At 36.9% G+C, this 21,988-nt stretch overlaps 1 protein-coding gene across 1 annotated transcript; it reads right to left on the reverse strand.

The window, feature by feature from the left end:
- Positions 1 to 1,739: 1,739 nt before the first annotated feature.
- On the reverse strand, positions 1,740 to 20,154 carry LOC117294764. Its single transcript, XM_033777280.1, has 11 exons — positions 19,879 to 20,154; positions 16,270 to 16,428; positions 14,058 to 14,213; positions 12,560 to 12,745; positions 12,036 to 12,213; positions 10,597 to 10,786; positions 10,236 to 10,342; positions 8,308 to 8,462; positions 7,211 to 7,386; positions 6,214 to 6,412; positions 1,740 to 3,725 (listed from the first exon to the last, which is right to left on the reverse strand). Exons 1-11 carry the CDS (start codon positions 20,003 to 20,005, stop codon positions 3,172 to 3,174), a joined length of 2,187 nt encoding a protein of 728 aa, XP_033633171.1. The 5' UTR covers positions 20,006 to 20,154; the 3' UTR covers positions 1,740 to 3,171.
- Positions 20,155 to 21,988: the final 1,834 nt, after the last annotated feature.

Consider the following 21,988-nt stretch of genomic DNA (forward strand, 5'->3'; position numbering starts at 1 on the left):
GGGAAAAAATGTCAAATTAAAAAAAAACAATTAATAGTGTGGCTCTTCCCCCCCCCCCCCCCCCCCCCCCCCCGAAGTATCATTCTAAGATGGTTATTACAACGATTTTCAGAATGGTGCTCCAATAGGTTGGTTTCAACATGGAGGTAGAAATCATTCTCCATGCTTTCAAGTAGAGCAAAAAAAAATGTATGATTGACTTAAATATGGCTCAAAAGAATAAATAGATTACCACTTATATATACTGTTAAAAGGTTTGATTATGACAATTACCAAAACATATGTAAACATCATGTCACAAAATGTACAAGTTTAATGCCCCCCCCCAAAAAAAAATAAAAAAAGTTTGGCTTTTCCCCCAAAACATTTAAATATATTTTCTCCTAGCATAGATGTCAAAGAGACCAAATGTGTCGAGCATAATATTAAAGAAATAATGATTTCTGTTTTAATTCGCCCTACCAAAATAATTTCTCTTTCGGAGCACATTGTACCAAACAATTTTCAGGGGGTCTAATAGAAACACAAGCGATGGTGGGCTTTTCAACGATACAAATTCCCAACCAGTAGATGTAGTATATGTTTACGGTCCGTTTACGAACTTCATGGGCGAGCTCAAACGAGTTTGATTGGAATGGTGCTCCAGAACTTTGAGCCTGCTCAAAATTTTCGCCGACCATCCCATCCTGCAATTGGATGGAGTGGCAATGTACCCTAAAAGGTGTATGACAAAAAACACACAGTCCACAGATTTACACTAAACTTACAGTTTGAAGATAATGATAGTAGAAAGCTTCCCTGAAAATATTACATGCTGAGGTGCTGTAGTTTTTGGGAAATTAGTAAAACAAGGTCATGAAAATAGTTTTTCGTCTTGTGAGACAAAAACTATTTTAAGCATTTACAAAAGGTATTTTCATGACTGTTTTACTCATTTCTCAAAAACTACAGCACCTCGGTAAATAATATTTGAAGGGAAGCTTTCCACTATCATTATCTTCAAACCCTGTAAGTTTAATGTAAATTTATGGACATTTTGAAAAAGTACCTGGCATACATGTACTCTGAACAGATTTGCTGAAATGGGATGAAACTAGGTACAGCTAATATTAGGCTACAATCATCCTGTTTACAGACAACTCGTACCAGAATTTAAATCAATACCGTAATTTATAGACATTTCTGGGCAAATCTGTACTTTAATACCCAGTAGACCAAGTCCAATTCACGATTTTCTTAGTTTGGTGCGACCCAGCCTACATAGCCAAGTGCACCTTACAAAAAAAATATCCATAATCTGTGTCACAAAGACAATAAAACACAACGTACACGATACATTTTTTGGGGCAATAAGATTTATTTATAGGTCTTTCTGCCATACATATAACTGATAAATAATATTGTAATTATGTGTGTAATCAAGTGCAAACGTGTAACTGTTATTTAAACCCATCCACTAAGTGCAACACATCTGTACAAATATCAAAACTAATACTCTTAAATCAACAACTTAAGTGTAGGTTTTACTTTTTACTAAATAGTTTCTCTAGATAATCAAATTTCTTTATATATTTATTATTTGTGAACATTCAAAAGTTTTAAACTATATTCAAATATTTTTTCTATTTTTTTTTGTTTTTACATACAGTTTTTAACCAGGGCAGTGACAAGTTAGATTTCTGTTCCTTTTTTGCTGCCTCTTTTTATAAATATATATATATATCCGTTAACTTTTTTTAATATTTATTTTGTTTAAAATTTTTTAATATTTTCTCTTCATCTTTATATCAAGTGCCAATAATATTTGTGAAGGTTAAACTTCTGTGTGTGATCAGTTGGCATTTGGCAGAAGTCTATGTTTTCCTTGTGAGTTGGTTCAACTGGAAACTGTGGTATATCACAAATAGGTTTTATTGCTAACAAAATACATCAAAAATGGCCGTTTTAAATTAACTGAAAGATATGGGGTAGCCTGGCAATCAACGTGCACTTGTGTTTTTATCCCGGACTTGATTAATATGTACGAATTGGTTAACTGTTGTGATTCAAAATCTGTACTTGTCATACTGTATGTCTTTCAATCAAATGAACAGTGCATTCAAGAAACATTAAATAAATAACGTACAATGGATTCTATAAAAAGTGTTGTTTGTTCATTTGCAACAAAGAGTGTGGCTAACTTCAAGACGCTAGGCAATTTTATCTGCAAAGGCCGTCTCTGCAGAATAAGCCATCTGCGTGTTAAGATTTGAATATGGTCTGGTACATGTCTAATGACAAGCTCGGTACCCACTTGAATTGCTCAAACTGAAGAGATGGTTACTTGCTTTGTCACATACTTCGGGCAGCAAACACCCATGCACAATTCCTAATGAAAGTGTATGGCACAATCATCTGGATACTGCTTTACAACCGCTTACTAAGTCACATACTTCGGGCAGCGAAAACCTATGCACATACGAATGCAAGTGTATGGCACTATCATCTGGATACTGCTTTACAACCGCTTGCTAAGTCACATACTTCGGGCAGCGAAAACCCATGCACATACGAATGCAAGTGTATGGCATGATCATCTGGATACTGCTTTACAACCGCTTGCTAAGTCACATAATTCGGGCAGCGAACACCCATGCACATACGAATGCAAGTGTATGGCACAATCATCTGGATATAGATTTACAACTGCTTGCTAAGTCACATACTTCGGGCAGTGAACACCCATGCACAATTCCGAATGAAAGTGTATTGCTTTACAACCGCTTGCCCAAAGTCCTTTGACATGAGTAACTGTCTCTTTAGTCTGAAGTCTGAAGAATTTAAATGGAAGCGTTAACTTGTGACTTTTTTACAAATGTATCTCACAAAATTGCTTATTGTGTCATGTGGTTAAAGGGTCTTAATTACATAAGGCTTTTGAATATCTTACACCCAGTTCAGACAGGCGGTCTAGAGTCACGAAAGATGGACTTTTGCAGTCATTCGGACCGACTCTGGGGTGTCTTGGTTTGAGACGGCGATCTTGTCATGAGCCAAGCCTAAATTTTGAACATGAAACCAGCATTTTTTGGGGGACGATCCCGAGTCGCTCCAAATCTATTTGGTGTGGCGCAACTCTGGAGCGCCCGTGTGAACTGGGTGTAAGTGTCTATAATTTAATAGGTTTTCTTATCAATGCATTCTCATAAGGACAGTGATGGCGTTAGTTGTCACTATGAGCCACAAGGTGCAGCTAGTGGCAGGAGCCATTCCTGTCTTAGACCCTGGTTTCTTGAGGTCGTCTTCGTCGTCGTCGTTGGTCTCCTCCTGGACCTCATTAGTGTCCTTCTCTACATCCACCTCGGCTCCTGGCTCCAGACACTCGAATGTCTTCAAGCTGTACTCTTTGCCAACCGGACATCTGCAGTCCAATTCCTCCTGGATGTGCTCCGAATCCTCCGGACATCCCATGGTCGTGAACGGAACGGCGTGACCGTGGGTGTCTCTCGCGCTGTCTTCAACATCCCGGCTGTGTCGCTCGATGATTGTGCCGGTGGATTTTCCTGTTCTTGTCCGTCCCCATATGCTCTTGGATAGTATGACGTCGTGCATCTTTGGTAGGGTTGCCCTTCGCTTACGGAGTGGTTCCTGCAGCCGCTCTACGAGTCGGTAGACTGTAGTGATGGTATAGACGGCCGATTCTCCAGAGAGGGCGACATTCAAAAATTTTGACTGATGCACAGGAACTGTATTGGGTAGAGAGAAGGAAAATCAAACAATTGATTTTTTATTGTTTTTATTCATCCGTATATACATATCCGAAACCCTTGTAAACCCTTACAAGGCGCTAAATAATAGGGTCTAAGAATAACCCATCTTTCTGAAAGTTTGTATTTAATATTCACCCCAACAAAAACCAGCGCCTTAAGTACCTTGTTTGGAGGATACTTGCGCTATATAAGACTGATGTTTTATCATATTATTTAAAATTAATGATTTTGGATTGAACTAAGACAAATCGACCAGAGTGGAATTTGAACCAACGATCACCGGAGTAACGTGTCGCTGCTCTTTCAACTGGGCTATCAAGCCTTATGTTGGCGGTCTAACAATTTAAAAACAATAACAATTCCATACAGCTTAGAAACCTTAAGAGCAACTACACTGAGTTCAAATGTAGTTAAAGACAGTAATCTGTATACTCAAATATCAAATCAGTAAAAACGGTTAGGATAAACACTAACCCTAAAACATGGCATTGCTTTAAATAGTCACTTAGGCCTGGTGGTTTTTTTTTTTTTTTTCTAAACATGTTAAAATGGCTTTGTTTAGGGCCAGCCTTGAACCTATTAACCTTAGTTGCTTTAGAAACCTTAAGAGCAACTACACTGAGTTCAAATGTAGTTAAAGACAGTAATCTGTATACTCAAATATCAAATCAGTAAAAACGGTTAGGATAAACACTAACCCTAAAACATGGCATTGCTTTAAATAGTCACTTAGGCCTGGTGTTTTTTTTGTGTTTTTCTAAACATGTTAAAATGGCTTTGTTTAGGGCCAGCCTTGAACCTATCAACCTTAGTTGCTTATAGGAAGCTGGTTCTGTAACAAAAATGTAAATTTTTAGACATTTAAACATTGTGCAAGATTTCCTCAGTCTATTGCAAAGACAAATTCCTGTAATGCAAGACATTAATAAACAACAATGGTGATTTGGGGGGTGGGGAAAGTAAATTACCACTTGATATTTCAAATGTAAAAATATTCTATAGTGATAACAAAAACAGTAAATGTTTAGATTCTATAGCACTAGCAGAGTCTCTCTCAAAGGCTTAATGACACTTAACAACACACATGAACAGGTGGACACTATTGGTAATTAATCAAAATAATTATTAGCATTAAAACTTACTTTGTAATGAGTAATGGGGAGCTGTTGATAGTATAAAACACTGAGAAACGGCTCCCTCTGAAGTCAAGTAGTTTTAGAGAAAGAAGTAATTTTCCACGAATTTAATTTTGAGACCTCGGCACTAGAATTTGAGGTCTCCAAATCGAGCATCTGAAAGCACACAACTTTGTGTGACAAGGGTGTTTTTTATTTCATTATCTCGCAACTCCGACGACCATTTCACGGGCTCAAATTTTCACGGGTTTGTTAATTTATGCATATGTTGAGATACACCAAGTGAGAAGACTGGTCTTTGACAATCACCAATAGTGTCCAGCCGTCGATTTCACAAAACTCTTCCTAACTTAGGACTAATCTTATGACTTAGGACGAGTCCCAACCCTACACTGTAGCATGCAGACCTTAAGATTAATCCTAAGTTAGGACGAGTTACTCGTCCTAACTCTTTGTGAAATCGACGGCAGTGTCTTTAAGTGTAACATAAGCAGTCAAGTAGAAATACTTGAATAAAGAGAGAGTCAGAAAACACAAACAAAGCAAGTGGTAAACAATAAAATTATGATATAATAGATGTTAAATTTGCATCGAGGATAAAGAATATTCATTTGGTTTTTACCTATATACACCGATGTGTGTTAGCACTGTATACTCGGTATTTTCCCGAGTTCTGTGAAAAAAAATCAGGCATATTTCTCGGCAGGGATTCAAACCAATGACCTTTGCAATTCAAGTGCTGCGAGACTGCCCGGTAGCTAGAGGCAGTTCAAATCCTATGTTTTAGCAGCGGGTACTGCACAGATTTGCATCAGGATAAAGAATATTCATTTTGGTTTTACCAAAAGACGCTGATGTGCGTTAGCACTGTACTGACATAGGTGTATATAGCGTCAAGCGTTTTCACGAAGTAGCACGCTACGTGCTTAAGGATTTTTTTTCCTCATTTTAATTCTTTTACATTTCTGTTGATAATGCATGAAGACTTCCAATTTCATGAAGTTTCAAAGCTCAGACAGCTTTAATTTTTTAATTTAGCTAATGAGTGTTTTAAACTTTTGCCCGTTAGTGGAATTTTTTGTTTTTGTTTTTTTGAAGTAGCACCCGAACTCTGTTTTACCATTGTAATGCACGGCACGCACTCAAGTCAAAGTGAGGTAAAAACGTTTTCACAAAGAAGCACGCAACTTGTGTGAGTGCACGCACGCGTTGACCTAGTTTCATAAAGTAACACAAAATGATGTGTTGTAGTATAACGCTGACGATAGGTAAAACCAAAATGAATAAAATAATGATACCAGCATGAAATTCCATTACAATTTACATACCTGCCAGCGCCTGTCCAGATTCATCTTCACGCAAGTATTCTTGACTCTCTAATGGTTGATACATGTCCTCTGCCACATGGCTGGAGTTGTATTCATCAAGGAGTGTTGTTCCATTTTCATTGCTTACCCGTGGTATGAAACTAAATGAACCATCTCGGTGGGCGACGTAACGATCTGAAGAGGGTGCCTCTAAACATCCCTGGTGATTGAATCGGAGAAAAAGATTGAATAATTTCAAGTTTAAGTTTCAAGGATTTGAGGCATTGCATGGTGAGGTATCAATGTATATTTGGTTTGCGGTAACACACATGGTGTTACCGCAAACCAAATATACATTTAAGTTTCAAGTTGATTAATTTGTCCACAGTATCAAGATCAGTCAATGATATAAATTTACATTAACCTAACAATCTACAATGAGAAAGTAGATATTCATGTTGAATTCATAAGGATACTGCAGGGGAGCCCATTGAGAAGCAGAGCTCTGACTAGCAAAATGGATTTATAGAGTCGCAAGCCTCGAGTCGCTTTACAGTCCAACAATAAGCGGAATGGGCAAATTTAAAGAAAAAAAGCAAATGGTTATGTAAGCACATTAAAAATGCCCTAATACAGACGATGTGACCTCGGACGTCACTCGAAAACCATAACACGATTCGCGCTTGTACTGCGCCGTGTTTTGGCAGCCAGCTAGAAAGTAAACGCGTCTTTTTGCACGGCGAAACACGACATGTACAGTGTTTTGTCAACAGAGGGCTATTTGAATGAAACAAAGGTCACATTCTCTATTTATCCATACAATAAGTTTTACAAATATAAAGACAAATATAAACGCCAAAAGGGATAAAAAGTGAGTGTGGAAATTGTCTTTAATGAAGCAAGACCATTCTCCCCAAAACAAATTCAATACAGACACAGGCACAAACTATTAAAACAAAAATCGCAATCACATCACCAATCTGCAAACTATTATCCGAGAAGAAAAAAATATATTTACCTGGGCGTAAGTATCGCTGGCGTACTCTTCTCCCCTGCACACCATGAACAAAAGTAGATCTAGATCATAGTCCTTCCTCAGCAAGGCCGGAGAGAACTTGACCTTGAGGTCAACGGTCTCCTTGTGAGCCACACCTCTGGAACCGGTCCCGTAACTCAGGTCTTCATTTTCTGCACCTGTTCATTAGATAAATACCAGAGGGAGTTCTTAATTGGATGACCTCTTCATTATTTGAATATGTTTTCAAGGATTTAAATATTTCAATTCAATTCTATTTTTTTTCTTTCATCATGCCCAGAATGAAAACCACTTCTCGTTTTGCACATTAAAATACACTAGCGGCTGGTCGTAGCATGAAGGAGTTAAATGGCTTAATGGGTACATTAAATTAAAAGTTGAATTGATTTGGGGTTGAACAAAGAAAAATTGACTAGAGTGGGACTTGAACCAGCGACCTCCGGATGAACGGCCAGTGCTCTACCAACTGAGCTATCTCGCCATCGGTGGCGGTCTCCCTAGTTTGTCAATATCTTTGTTCAGGGGTGCCAGTCAGAAGCCATACAACCATTAACTGCCGTGTAGCCAGGGATCACACCCAAATTACGATACAACCTGGAAAGCGGCATTCAGGTGATCACCTAAAGGGGATGCGACTTTTTGTTTCAGATATCAATATAAACCACAAGGGACACTGACTGGGTAAATTTTGAAATGAGTTTTGGGGTTGAACGAAGAAGTGACTAGAGTGGGATTCAAACCAACGACCTCCGAATTAACGTGCCGGCGCTCTAGCAACTGAGCTATCTAGCCCAATGTTGGCTGTCTCCCTATTTTGTCAATATCTTTGTTCTGGGGTGCCAGTCAGTAGCCATAAAACAAGTCAAAATTTGTACCTTTTACTCAGCAGATTTTCTACATTTTTAGGAGACATACGCCTTTTGGCGATAGTTTCTTTGTTTTCCTTTTTTGCTCTCCTGGGCACCCCACTGTTGTTTTACTTTCTTTTCTTAAATATTTTTAATGTGGGTACATGTGTTTGATAATTTGTTTGCCCAAATAAATATTATTTTTATTAATTGAATTTTGATAGTAGTTACCAGTTAGTGACTGTAGGATGATGGTCACTTGGTCGTCTTCCATATCTTGAATAAATACCGTCGTTTGGATTGTAATCAGAGCAGAGATCTTGGCTGGATCCGTTCCCACTTGATTACAAGTGGCTTTATCAAACTCATTATTGGTCGTTTCACATCTGTAGTTGGATTAAACACAATCCTAGTATTATTATTATTTTATTATTATTATTATTATTATTATTATTAGGCCTATTATTGAATTATTCACACCATTTTGCAGGCAGGTAAAAAACATCAATACACAGAGGACATTTATTAAAAAATTACAGCCTAAATAAAAATATGAAGGGCCCGGAAAACACGGGCGATGAAAACTTTCAAAGTACAAACAGCAATGAACAAAGGTTTTTTAAGGCCATTGGACACTTTGGGTAAACAGTATTGTCCAAGGCCCACACTTCGTGTATCACAACTTCTATATAAAATAACAAACATGTGAAAATTAAGGCTCAATCCGTCATCGGAGTCGGAGATAATAATGGGAAAACCCACCCTTGTTTCCACACGTGTCGCCGTGTCATGACATGTGTTTACAATAAATCCGTAATTCTCGATATCGAGAATTGATATTGTTTTACTGTTTTCTCAAAAAGTAAAGCATTTCATGGAATAATATTTCAAGAGAAGTCTTTCACCACTACCTTCTGTAAACCCTGTAAGTTATTGTAAATCTGTGAACTTTTTTTATATTTTTATATATACCGAAAGGGTCCAATGGCTTTAAAAGTCATGTCATATATAGCAATCCAGTTAAATACAAAGTAGGGCTCGAAATTCAATACAAAAACAATATTTTATATAGGATAAAAAATACATATATAAGAACATAGAGCAAAGAATCTGTTCATTGCTCTATGATATAATCAATCAATCTAATCAATCAATCAAATCAATCAATCAATCATAATACATTCATTTTAATGTTGCAGAAATCACAGTAATTAAAAAATGAATAATACAAAATGTTACAATACTATAGTCAAGATAGTACATGTGTAGGCTACATTTAATAAAAGTGATACAAAACTGAACTTTAAACAATGGACTGAATGACAAAAAAAAAGCAAACATGGAACAAAAGGGCGTAGACAGGAGTAATCAGATTTGGCATTTTGAATGCACGCTCATTGAGGTCATTAATTGCCAGTTGTAGGAAAACTGTGAAGTTTAAGGCAGTGGACACTATTGGTAATTACTCAAAATAATGAGTAGCATAAAACCATACTTGGTAATGAGTAATGGGGAGAGGTTGATAGTATAAAACATTGTGAGAAACGGCTCCCTCTGCAATGACGTAGTTTCCACGAATTTGATATCTTGAAATCAAGCATCTGAAGGCACACAACTTCGTGCGACAAGTGTGTTTTTTCTTTCATAGTTATCTCATTTTATTTTTATTTTTTATTTTTTATTTATTTATTGATATCCAACAGCGGAAAGCCGCCACTTACAGGAATCGTTAAAAACTATGTAAAAATATAAATTTAAATATGAATATAAATACAACAATATATAACATTAAAAATTAAACATTGATAAAAACATTATAAGTAGACAAAAATAGTACACCGAAACCCACATCAAACAGACCAGGGAATACCAAAAAGTACACAAACACACATCGGACATTAAAACAAACGACGAACAATTGGGCTCAAATTTTCACAGGTTTGTTATTTTATGCATATGTTGAGATACACCAAGTGAGATGACTGGTCTTTGACAATTACCAATAGTGTCCACTGTCTTTAAGTAGGCTATATGCATGCTTTTTTCCCGACTTATTTAAAGCAGTATGAATTTAAATATCAGTTTGCTGGCACATTACCTCATCTGTATAGATGGGGTTTTTTTTTAAATTGAAATTTAGGATAAGATGAAAAACTTACCCATAGAGAGTGAAGTAAAACTCGAATGTTCCACTGGCATCAACGGGTATTCTGTTATCAACTTGACCTGATGTATCCACATCAAGAACCAGTTTGAACTCCCAGGTCTTGAAGAAAAGTCAAAAGTAAATAAATATATAAATTTAGAGGTACATATCTGGAGCCTTTTCTTCTTGGGGATGGCCTGGACCTGATTGATATGTAAACTTCCTCGTGCGACATTGGCCCTATAAGTGTTTCAATTATGTTCAATGTATTTATGTAGGAATTTAGGGATGGCGTCCTCAAAGCCGATGTATGCGCAGATGACGCTAAATCCGTCGTCAAAAAGGGAAGCTCCCTTATATGAAACTGTACCAACCTGTTGGCACTGTAGCTGGGTTTGAGTTCCTTCATCAAGTATAAACTCACAGTCCGGTGCAGCATCGAGAGTACCGTCTGGTTGATAGTCAATCGCATTGATGCCATGGTTTGTATTATCGGGGTCGTAGACCAGACTGTCCGTGTTATAAGATAACATCTGGGCATCAGAGTCAACCACAGTACGGAACCTATAAAGGGAAATCAAATAGAAATTAAGCAGTTGTCATATTGTTTATATATTTATTTCATTTGAATTCTTGGACAACAATATGGCTACAAGCAGAGGCTGTCCAGGGAAAGGCAAATTCAAAAGATGTGCCCTCCCAGAAATTATAGTGAAAGTTAAAAAAAAAAGATGGAAAGGAAAACAAATATTAAACTGTATATTATACAAAAAACCAACGCAATACTTAAAACTCCAAAATTTCAGACAAAAGCATAAACACCAACGAGAAGAAGGAAAAAAAAGAGAAAGTAAACTTATAAAAATGGCAATTCTTTTTTTAGGTTAGAAGCCTGTAGCTGCTTTCGATAGTAAAGAGCATTTTGAGAAATAATTCATTTTGAAGTAATGTGGTTATGTAAACAATATTGCCCCTAAATTTGAATCCGAGAAGCGTTACCGCAGCAAAGCGTCTCGGATTGTGTTTTCCTATTGGGGACTTTTCTTCCTGATTGGTTAAAAACTGTTTCGGGTTTTCTTCGCCATGTCAAAAAAACATCCTACTTTTGAACTGAAATTTTCACATCAGGCCTAGAACTACACACAGGCTGCGGAGGTCATGGCCTCCTTGCCCCTGGTCTTGGCTTTGGTGCCCTTTAAAAACTTCTCATTTACTTTAAGGTTTTTCCAATAGAAGTGCCCTTTGCAAAATGCCATGGCTTCCTTGCCCCTGGTCTTGGCTTTGGTGCCCTTTAAAACTTCCCATTTATTGTAAGATTTTCCAATGGAAGTGCCCTTTGCAAAATGCCATGGCTTCCTTGCCCCTGGTCTTGGCGCCCTTTAAAACTTCCCATTTATTTTAAGATTTTCCAATGGAAGTGCCCTTTGCAAAATGCCATGGCTTCCAGTGCCCCTGGTCTTGGCTTTGGTGCCCTTTAAAACTTCCCATTTATTTTAAGATTTTCCAATGGAAGTGCCCTTTGCAAAATGCCATGGCTTCCTTGCCCCTGGTCTTGGCTTTGGTGCCCTTTAAAACTTCCCATTTATTTTAAGATTTTCCAATGGAAGTGCCCTTTGCAAAATGCCATGGCTTCCAGTGCCCCTGGTCTTGGCTTTGGTGCCCTTAAATAAAAGATTCACTGTGCCTTTTAAGATTTTCCAATGGAAGTGCCCTTTGCAAAATGAAAACTGCTTGCCCTTTTCAACATGTTCAAAGATGAAATTCCAGGCCTTTCACATTATACAAAAACCATCGAACCAAAACAACTTTGTACCTTATGTGTAATGCAGATTGTGTTGGGACGGCTCTATCCAGGGCATCGTAGACGGCAGTCACTCTCGCAAACTCAAGGATGGGTCTGATTAGAGCAGTGGAACTGATGAGGAACTTTGTCAGGACGGAGCGAGACAGTCTCCAAATCAACTCAATGTGCGACTGCACAAAAGATATCCCTGGAAGTAATAAAATCAGATTAAAAATAAAGTTGGGATAACTTTCATGGCGATAATAGTTATACAAAACGATGCTTTGTGTTTCAGTGAGTGTCCATAAAAAATAGAGTTCACTGCAAAACAAGGGGCGTTGAAATTGACACCTATGTCTTACCACAAACAGATACCCAAAATGTACATTACAGGGTGTCAAAATAACAATAAATTAACAATCATTTCAATTTGTTTGGGGGTGTCCATAATGTGCCAATTTTTAACACCCCAGATTTTGCAATGTTAGTTTACCTTATAAGCTTAAATGAAAACTACTTCAAATTGAGTTTTAAAAAAAAGATGCGTTTATTACCTCCAGTAGATACGAGTGGATCTTTGGGTCTGACATTGGTGGTGTACAGTTTGGTGCGATACTCGATTTCGTCGTCAGTAATGTCCGTCATTTGCCAGATGAAATCTTCATCGATGGAGTCTTTGCAGGCGAAGAATAGCCCCATATCCCCAGTGAAGGTGATCTTGTTGTCTCGGAAACCTTCTCCTGGAATCACATAGTTTGCAAATTAATGTAATAAATATAAATAAATAAATTTATTGATTTATATTGGGCCCATTGCATATAATTAGACATTTGTCCAGTTGTTTCCCTCACAGTTGATTTACTCCCCATGCATGCATGCTCCTCTTAAATTCATTCCTTTTTTTGCTCATCTAGTTGCCCTCCTGTCATGTTCTGTTCTGGGTTTTTATTTTTATTTTTTGTTTTTATATTTATTGTGTGCTTTTTGCTGGTTTATTTATTGTATTCGTTATTATTTTGATTGGTTCGTTGCTTTTCGTTTAACTTTTGCTGTACTTTTTGATGTACTTGTATTTGTTGAGGTCAAATAAATAATAATAATAATAATAATAATAATAATAATAATAATAATAATAATTATTAAAAAGCTAACAACTGGTAAAAAGCAAGGAAATACAACAATCCAAAAATATGAAAAAACACAAGACCCTTACAGGGCATCCTAAACAGTAAAAATGCATTAACATAAAGACAGTAGATTCAACAGTAAAAATGCATTGACATAAAGACAGTAGATTCAACAGTAAAAATGCATTGGCATAAAAACAGTAGATCCAACAAAGATGGTAGATATAACTGTAAAAATGAGTTGACATAAAGACAGTAGATCCAACAGCAAAAATGCACTGACATAAAGATGGTAGATACAACTGTAAAAATGCAATGACATAAAAACAGTAGATACAACAATAAAAATGCATTGACATAAGAGACAGTAGATACAACAGTAAAAACGCATTGACATAAAGACAGTAGATACAACAGTAATAATGCATTGCCATTAAAGACGTAGATGCAACTGTAAAAATGAAAAGACATACAGACAAAAGATACAAAAATGTAATCGGGAGACAACTGGCGGGAGAGGAACAATAAAAGCACATTCATTTTAGTAAAAGACTATCAGCATTTCCAATACGAAATGAAAGTTGTCCCAGAGGTTTATTTACAAGAGTAAAAGACACTGGACACTTTTGGTAATTGTCAAGACTAGTCTTCATACAGTTGGTGTATCTAAACATGCATTATTGTCTCATAGAGCCATATTATGGCTCCTCAAAGAGTGCTTTTTCACTCTTTTGCATTTAGAGAGTATGGAATGCAGATGCGCTATATTATGTTAAGCAATATTTTTCTGGGCGTAGCAAGTTTTTTTTGTGCTTACAGGCGTTCGTTATGAAAGTGGACCCAGGACACCACGTCATATGAGTGCTGTGGGTTATTTTGTGGCCCGGGTGAGGCGTGAATGAAACGCAAGGGATTAATTTTTTACCATTTAGTGATCCTCGAGTGAACTGAGTGAAGAGTTTCTTTGAGGCTAGTCCTGTTGAATCCTTATCAGTGAAGTACGTATCATTGAAGTAGTCATTCCAAGAGGCCGTCTCGTACACACTTGAACATTCACTCGTCTGGTCCATCATCAGTTGTCCTATAAACACACATCGGATTATAATAACAAATTATTTAGTAACAGGTCGAGAGCTGTTGATAGTATAACACATTGTGAGAAACGACTCCCCCTGCTGAAGTAGGTCTAACGTAGTTTTTGAGAAAGAGGTAATTTCTCACAAAAATGTTTGAATCTGTCAGGCATCTGAAAGCACACAAACGGTGTGCAACTGTTGTGGGGGTTTTTTTTCGCTCATTATTTTCCTGCAATTTCGATGACAAATTGAGTCAAAAATTTTCACAGGTTTGTATTGTAGTAAATAAAATGAAACATTCGGTTTTGTACTTTGAGTTTGTTAAACGTCTATTGAACAGAAATACAAGACTCTCTCGGTGCACTTTTCAGTTTGGGTATAAAATTCTGCAACGCTGTCAGGCTTAAATGCTGTAGTTAAAGCCATTATACACTTTCGGTAAACAGTATTGTCCAAGTCCCACACTTCGTGTATCACAACTTATATATAAAATAATAAACCTGTGAAAATTTAGGCTCCATCGGTCATCGGGAGAAAATAACGGGAAAAAATAACGGGAAAACCCACTCTTGTTTCCGCGCGTTTCGCCATGTCATGACATGTTTAAAATAAATCCGTAATTCTCGCTAACGAGAATTTATATTGTTTTAATGTTTTCTCAAAAAGTAAAGCATTTCATGGAACAATATTTCAAGAGAGGTCTTTCACCATTACCTTCTGTAAACCCTGTAAATTATGTGTAAATCTGTGAACTTTTTTTTGTCCTGTACCGAAAGTGTATAATGGCTTTAACTACAGCATTTAAGCCAAAACACAATCACAAGGCTGGCTATACACACAAGTTTACAAATTCGCCGATTCAAAAGTAGCACTACAAATGATAATATTTTCCTGCTAAAACGAAGAGTAAAAAACAAAAGAATACTCACAGAGAGCTCTAGGACCTTATCCCTCCAACATAAACATTATTTGAAGCATGGCCAGGAGGCATTCTCTTAACGAAATAGAAAGAAATACCCACAGAAAATATAACGCTCTCTCTTACTCACAGACCTATGGAAAAGCGCGTGAGGCTTTTATTTCTATTACAATATGCAAATCACGAAGTTGGATGGACAGTTGAACACTGAGGGCGCACTTGGGTTCCCTGTCGTTGCGGCAATCAATGATCATTCTCGAAATTACTAACAAGCTAATGTGAATTATTTTATAGTCTGAAATAGGCCTAATACAGGTGCAGCACATTTTGCACTCTCAGTGAGAAGAGGTTTTTTCTTTCCTACTATTCAATTTAAAGTCACATCAAACTTTATTTTCGCATTAACAATTGCAAACAGAAGCTACAATGACTTGGATAATGCCGAGGAATGTTATTTTTAAAACACGGGACTTGTCATAGAACAGGTTGTAAACAGAAAAACAAGAACACAAACAACAACTATATAGGCAGGAATCACTCAACCATGGCCAAATTTCATAAAGCACAAAAAACGTGCCTAGAACAAAACTCTATGCTTAGCAAAATAATACGTTACACTCCAGAACACCACCAGTTACCATTGCTGCGACTGGGACCTCGTTCATTTCGGGCTTATCCAAGAAATTTGCTAAGCAGAATTGTCGGCTTAACACTAACGGCTTTAGGAAAATTGGGCTTGATATAATTATTTAAAGGCAGTGGACACTATTGGTAATTGTCAAAGACTAGCCTTTACAGTTGGTGTATCTCAACATATGCATAAAATAACAAACCTGTGAAAATTTGAGCTCAATCGGTCATCAAAGTTGCGAGATAATAATGAAAGAAGAAAACACCCTTGTCACACGAATTTGTGTGCGTTTAGATGGTTGATTTCGAAACCTCAAGTTCTAAAACTTGAGGTCTCGAAATCAAATTCATGGAAAATTACTTCTTTCTCCCAAACTATGGCACTTCAGAGGGAGCGGTTTATCACAATGTTTTATACCACCAACCTCTCCCCATTACTTGTCACCAAGAAAGGTTTTATGCGAATAATTGTTTTGAGTAATTACCAATAGTGTTCACTGCCTTAAACTTACCGTCCAGCTCATTGACAGGCATAGCATCTATATTGAATCTGTAAGGTTGGAAGTCCAGAATCCAGATTTCTTTTATCCCTTCAGTGTCTTGCACGTTGAGCTGCAGGGTTACCACGCCGCTTTCGACATCAAACGAATCCTTTGTGACTTGCCCCATATCTATTAATTAGAAGAAAACAAGAAATTCAATTCGATTCAATACGACATTTATTTCATATTGACATCCTCAATGGCAGTAAATTCAGTTAATACAATTTATACAAGGACACATTAAAGGATTCGGATACTTTTTCAAAATGTCCATATAGACTTACATTAAACTTGCAGGGTTTGACGATAATGATAGTGGAAAGCTTCCCTTCAAATATTACTAACTGAGGTGCTGTAGTTTTTTAGAAATGAGTAAAACAATGTAATGAAAAAACGTTTGTAAATGCTTAAAATAATTTTGGTCTCATGAGACGAAAATTATCATGACATTGTTTTACTCATTACCCAAAAACTACAGCACCTCAGTACGTTATACTTAGGGAAGCTTTCTACTATCATTATCTTCAAACTGTGTAAGTTTAGTGTAAGTCTGTGGACATCATGTTTTTTGTCCTACAAAAAGTACATACACCCTTTAAACAGTAGCTTGCAACATAATCAATTAAACATTTTTACCGTAATTATAAGCTTTGATTGATTTTACAAGAGCACATTTGACTGTAAACAAAAACAATAATTATGTCAAGATATATCACACTTTCGGTTATCACTCTGGAAAAGTTTTTGTATCACGACACCACTTTTTTATTCAATCTGAAATAATACCTCAATGAGGTAACCCTTTTTGTAAAAATGGTTTAGAACAGTGGTGGCAGAATACAGAAAGTTGCCCATCACTCACTCTTTAAATTATTGGCAACAAGCTGCGTTTGATAGAAACAATTCACATGGAGAAACATTTCATTTCGAAGAAAATGTATGTAAAAAAATAACATATTATTTTATAAAGCAATAATTAAATGCGAGGTTCTCAGATTTTGTGTATAATTCCTATCAGGGAGTATTCTTTCTTTGGCATATATTCGCTCCGGATTTTCGCTACGGCAACAAATAATTCCCATAAAGGGTGTATGTACTTTTTGTAGGACAAAAAACACGATGTCCACAGATTTCCACTAAATTTACACAGTTTGACGATAATGATAGTAGAAAGCCTCCCTGAAAATATATCGTGTTGAGGTGCTGTAGTTTTGGGGAAATAAGTAAAACAATGTCATGAAAATAATTTTGGTCTCATGAGACCAAAATTATTTTAAGCATTTACAAACTTATTTTCATGACATTGTTTTACTCATTTCTCAAAAACCACAGCACCTCAGTAGGTAATATTTGAAGGGAAACTTTCCACTATCGTTATCTTCAAACCCTGTAAGTTTAATGTAAATCTATGGACATTTTGAAAAAGTACTCAAATCCTTAACGAGACAACGTATCATGAATTTTTTATTTTTTTCAGATTATATCATGGAGGTAATTTCTACCTCCATGCTTATTATGCTAACTTCTTGAACGCAAATAAAATTTAGACAACACGAAGTGTTCAGAACTAGTTTAGATGCTTTATAGCATTTTGAGGACGATGTTTACGTCGAAGCAATGGGGTTATTTGAAAAAAATATCAGTTTTAATTACCAACAACTGAAATTTGTACCCCTATAGGCCATTTAGATAAAAACAAAATTCAAGAGTCGTCAAAAAACCCAGACATTCAAGACACACTGTCTTTAAAGCAATTGGACACTTTTGGTAAACAGTATTTTCCAAAGGCCCACACTTCGTGTATTATAATTTATATGAAAATTTAGGCTCAAATCGGTCATCGGAGTAGGGAGAAAACAATGGGAAAACCCACCCTTGTTTCCGCACGTTTTGCCGTGTCATGACATGTGTTTAAAATAAATCCGTAATTCTCGATATCGAGAATTGATAATTGTTTTATTGTTTTCTCAAAAAGTAAAGCATTTCATGGAATAATATCTCAAGAGAAGTCTTTCACCGTTACCTTCTGTAAACCCTGTAAGTTATTTGTAAATCTGTAATCCTTTTTTTATGTTCTGAAAGTGTCCAATAACTTTAAAACAAGCTCTATTGACTACATTCCAACTCTGAAAGCGATTATCAAAGTATAACTTTGTTTTTGTTAACCGTTTGATTGATTTAATCATATAATAGTGTGGATAGTAGGTCTACAATAAAACCAACCCGTACAAATTTCATTTTAAAAGGTGGTAGGCGTTCTTAAGATTTCGCCGAAAATCTGGAGTGTTTATATGCATGAAGAACAATTTCTAGGTAGGTCGATCCTGCTATCGTATCGGACCGTGTCGGCTTGCCAAGTTGGTGGGGAACGGAGCGCTGCGGGCCCCCATCAACCTGTGCCTAAAAATGCCTCCGAGTTAGACTTTGCAACGGTGGACTCTTGCTGAACTCAGGCAAGGGTCCCGCCGGGCCCTGCGCCTCATTCGAACACACTATCCGAGAAACGCTTCATGCAGAAACGTTTCTCGGATTGAAATATTTTTTAACCTCTTTCTCTGAAACCACATTCCTTGGAAGTGAGTTGTTTCTAAAATTATTACACATTATGAACAGCTGTATGTGCTTCTTACAAAGTACGTTTCTTACGGTTATTTAATATTTGGAGTAATTAACATTCTTTCTTAAAGGTACCATCCCTTTAATATTATCATCAAGTGCTTTGTGGTAAGAATGCCAATTCCAACTGCCTTTACACTTATGTTCATGTAGTAAAAAAAAATAACATCGTAAAATAAATCAGGTAATAAATAGGCCTGGTCATTATACAAAGTAAAATACATTGAGATTTGGAGTAGAATAGATTTTGGTCCACTCCTTCCCAAAACGTCAGACCCTATTTTGCCCCCATTTGTCCCATCTTGGAAAAGACTAAGAAAAATAATGGTTTGCATTGGCGACTGCATGAGCCATAAGCAGCAATGTTCAAGCAGACTTATTGTGACCCATTGAAAAATATTTTCATTAAAAGATAAATACAACTTTGATAAAATGAAAATAAAAACTAACGTAGCGTATTCAGTTTATAATAAGAATGGGGGAAAATTCCGAATCTGACCGCCATTTTTCACTCGATGGGTTTATGGCTAAAAAATGTCTGGACACGTTTGGTATTTGTCTTGGTGTATCCCAACATGTGCATAAAATGAAAAACTTGTGAAAATTTGGGCTCAATTGGTCATCGAGGCTAGTTGCAAGAGAATAATGAAAGAAAAAAAAACACCCTTGTTGCACAACTTCGTGTGCTTTCAGATGCATAATAAAAGGTCTTTCATCATTTTGAGTGAGAAATTACCCCTTTCTAAAAATGTATGTCACTTCGGAGGGAGCCGTTTCTCACAACGTTTTTTTAACTATCAACAGCTCTCCATTGCTCGTTACCAACTTGACAATTATTTTGAGTAATTATCAATTATTGTCAATTATTATAATGAGATATACCGATTTTCGTCAAAACGAATGAAAAAGTAGCGGTCAAATTCATACTGCTTTCTTGTTAGAAAACAACAAAATTATCCTTACTTGCGAATCTGTTATCTTCGTTGTCTTGTGAAATGTCGTCACCGAAGCCCGCTCTACTCATTCTGACGAGCAGCACCACCAACACGAGCCCGAAGAGCAGCCTAGCCATACCACCGTAGAAACACATCTTCCGTACACTCTGCAAAAATTGCTTCAGACTGACTGATAAGAATTTTACACTATCAAAAAAACTACGAAAGAATACAACGAAAGAATACAACGAAAGAAAACTCCTCACTCGAGCTACGCCGTAAACAGAAATGACCGAGAACGTTCGGGTACCAGGGTTTTATACCCACATTTGATGGGACATTCTTGATGGTGACTGCACAATAGAGTTGCATAATCACTTATAGGAATCACCGAAGGAATAGCTGACATACTTGGAGTGTTCACCCTAACAAAAACCAGAACCCCCCCACACACACCCCACACGCAATTGGTCTACAATGAATGAAGGAACAGCTTATGCTTTAAGAGAATGTGAACCTTTCTCCCACCTCAAAAGACAGGCGCTTAAACTTGCCATCATCACACAATGAAAACGATTGCCGTAGTTCCCGCCCTTTCAGTTATTGTGTGTTTTACAAACTCATTCCATATAGCTCTTCTCATTCGAAGAGAGCGAAAGGAAATTCAAAATTGGGTAGCGACTAGACCACTTAATTGTGGCGGTGTAGGCCTACTCCTTTACGACAAAGTTAGCATCTGCATTTCGTATGCACATGTCACAATTTGTTCAAAGGAGCGCCCCAATTACTGGGTCTAAAAAGTCGTTGCATGTTCTCCACAAATTAATACAAAAACAGAGAGCATGATGTTGTAATTGGGTGTGCGTCAAGATGAACTCCCATTGCAAATGACATAAGCTGGGAGAGCTCGGCAACGATTTTTTTTATAGAAATGGCGGACAATATGAGTGCACTTCTCGGTTTGGGAAATAGACACAACCGAAATACACAACCGAATAGTGACCAGGGCCCAATTATTTCATAAACTTGCCGAGCACAGAAAAGTATTGACTGCTTAACAAAAACAGTTACCAGGCAAAACTACTTTCAGCTTACTACTTGTTGTGACTGGTTCCCCACTCAATGTTTGCTTAGTAAATACATTTGTCAGGCAGTATTTTCTGCTAAACAGGTTTATGAAATTGAGCCCATATCTCATATATAAAAGGCTGGTGACGTTTGGGAAAAGTGTAGGCCTACATCAACAGCAGTCGCAGGGGAGGGGGGTCCATTCCTTTTTACTTTAAGGAAAAACGTTCGACACGAAGTGTGTTTTTGGTGTGGAAAGTTCGTCTGCCTCTTTTATTGTCATATTAAAGAATACATATATTGCACAATAAATAATGAGTAGGGTAGATGGCCTTAGTCTTCGATCCAAACCGGACCTTCTTCAGAGGAATAAACAAGAAACTCGCAACATCAGTAATGCAAATGTAGTCATGTCACATACTTTACCAGGGTATACATCCGGGACGCCTATTTTTTTCTTTTCTTTTTGTGCACTTTAGATTTGCAGTCTCAAATATAAAAATAAAAATAAAAAGTCACAATTGAAAAGCACTTCGGCAGCGGCAATTTATTAGTGCAGTAACAAAACATTGCATCAGGGACTGACTTGGGTTTGTGTCCATAAAATTTGTTCACACACCACCCTAAATTGATTTCACCGATATTTAGTTATTGTTCGACTGCGGAAAGGAAAATCGTTGTTGTTGTTGTTGTTGTTGTTGTTGTTTTTTGCTATCGGTATAATTTCTTTTTGACAAAACTCATCGAGATAAGAATATCAGAATCATGCTTTGGGTCTACAATGCAAAACATTACAGTTCAGGCAATAAGCCATCTGTATGTATCAAAACGGTCATTATGAATCAATGTAACCAATGCAATGGACCGTATTCATAAAAAATAGCAATTGTTTTTTTCTAGGCTTTTGCTTACACATCTTTATACATACATCTGTAATCTTTATACATACACCTGTATAAAGATGTAAGTGAAAGCCTAGACAAAGCAATTGCTATAAAAGGCTGAACGGAAAGAATGTCATTGTAAGATTTAGAGTCCTTTGACGGTCTGATCCATTTCTGAGTCAGGTT

This window comes from Asterias rubens, chromosome 9 (assembly GCF_902459465.1).
Source record: "Asterias rubens chromosome 9, eAstRub1.3, whole genome shotgun sequence".
Classification (NCBI taxonomy): domain Eukaryota; kingdom Metazoa; phylum Echinodermata; class Asteroidea; order Forcipulatida; family Asteriidae; genus Asterias; species Asterias rubens.

Excerpts from the sequence above, each read along its gene's own strand:
- LOC117294764 (XM_033777280.1), bottom strand. The coding sequence starts at position 20,005 with ATGTGTTTCTACGGTGGTATGGCTAGGCTGCTCTTCGGGCTCGTGTTG. Across the intron at positions 12,214-12,559 it reads TCCACTCGTATCTACTGGAG|GGATATCTTTTGTGCAGTCG; the intron begins GTAATAAACGCA and ends TATTACTTCCAG. Across the intron at positions 6,413-7,210 it reads CCAGCGATACTTACGCCCAG|GGATGTTTAGAGGCACCCTC; the intron begins GTAAATATATTT and ends TTCAATCACCAG.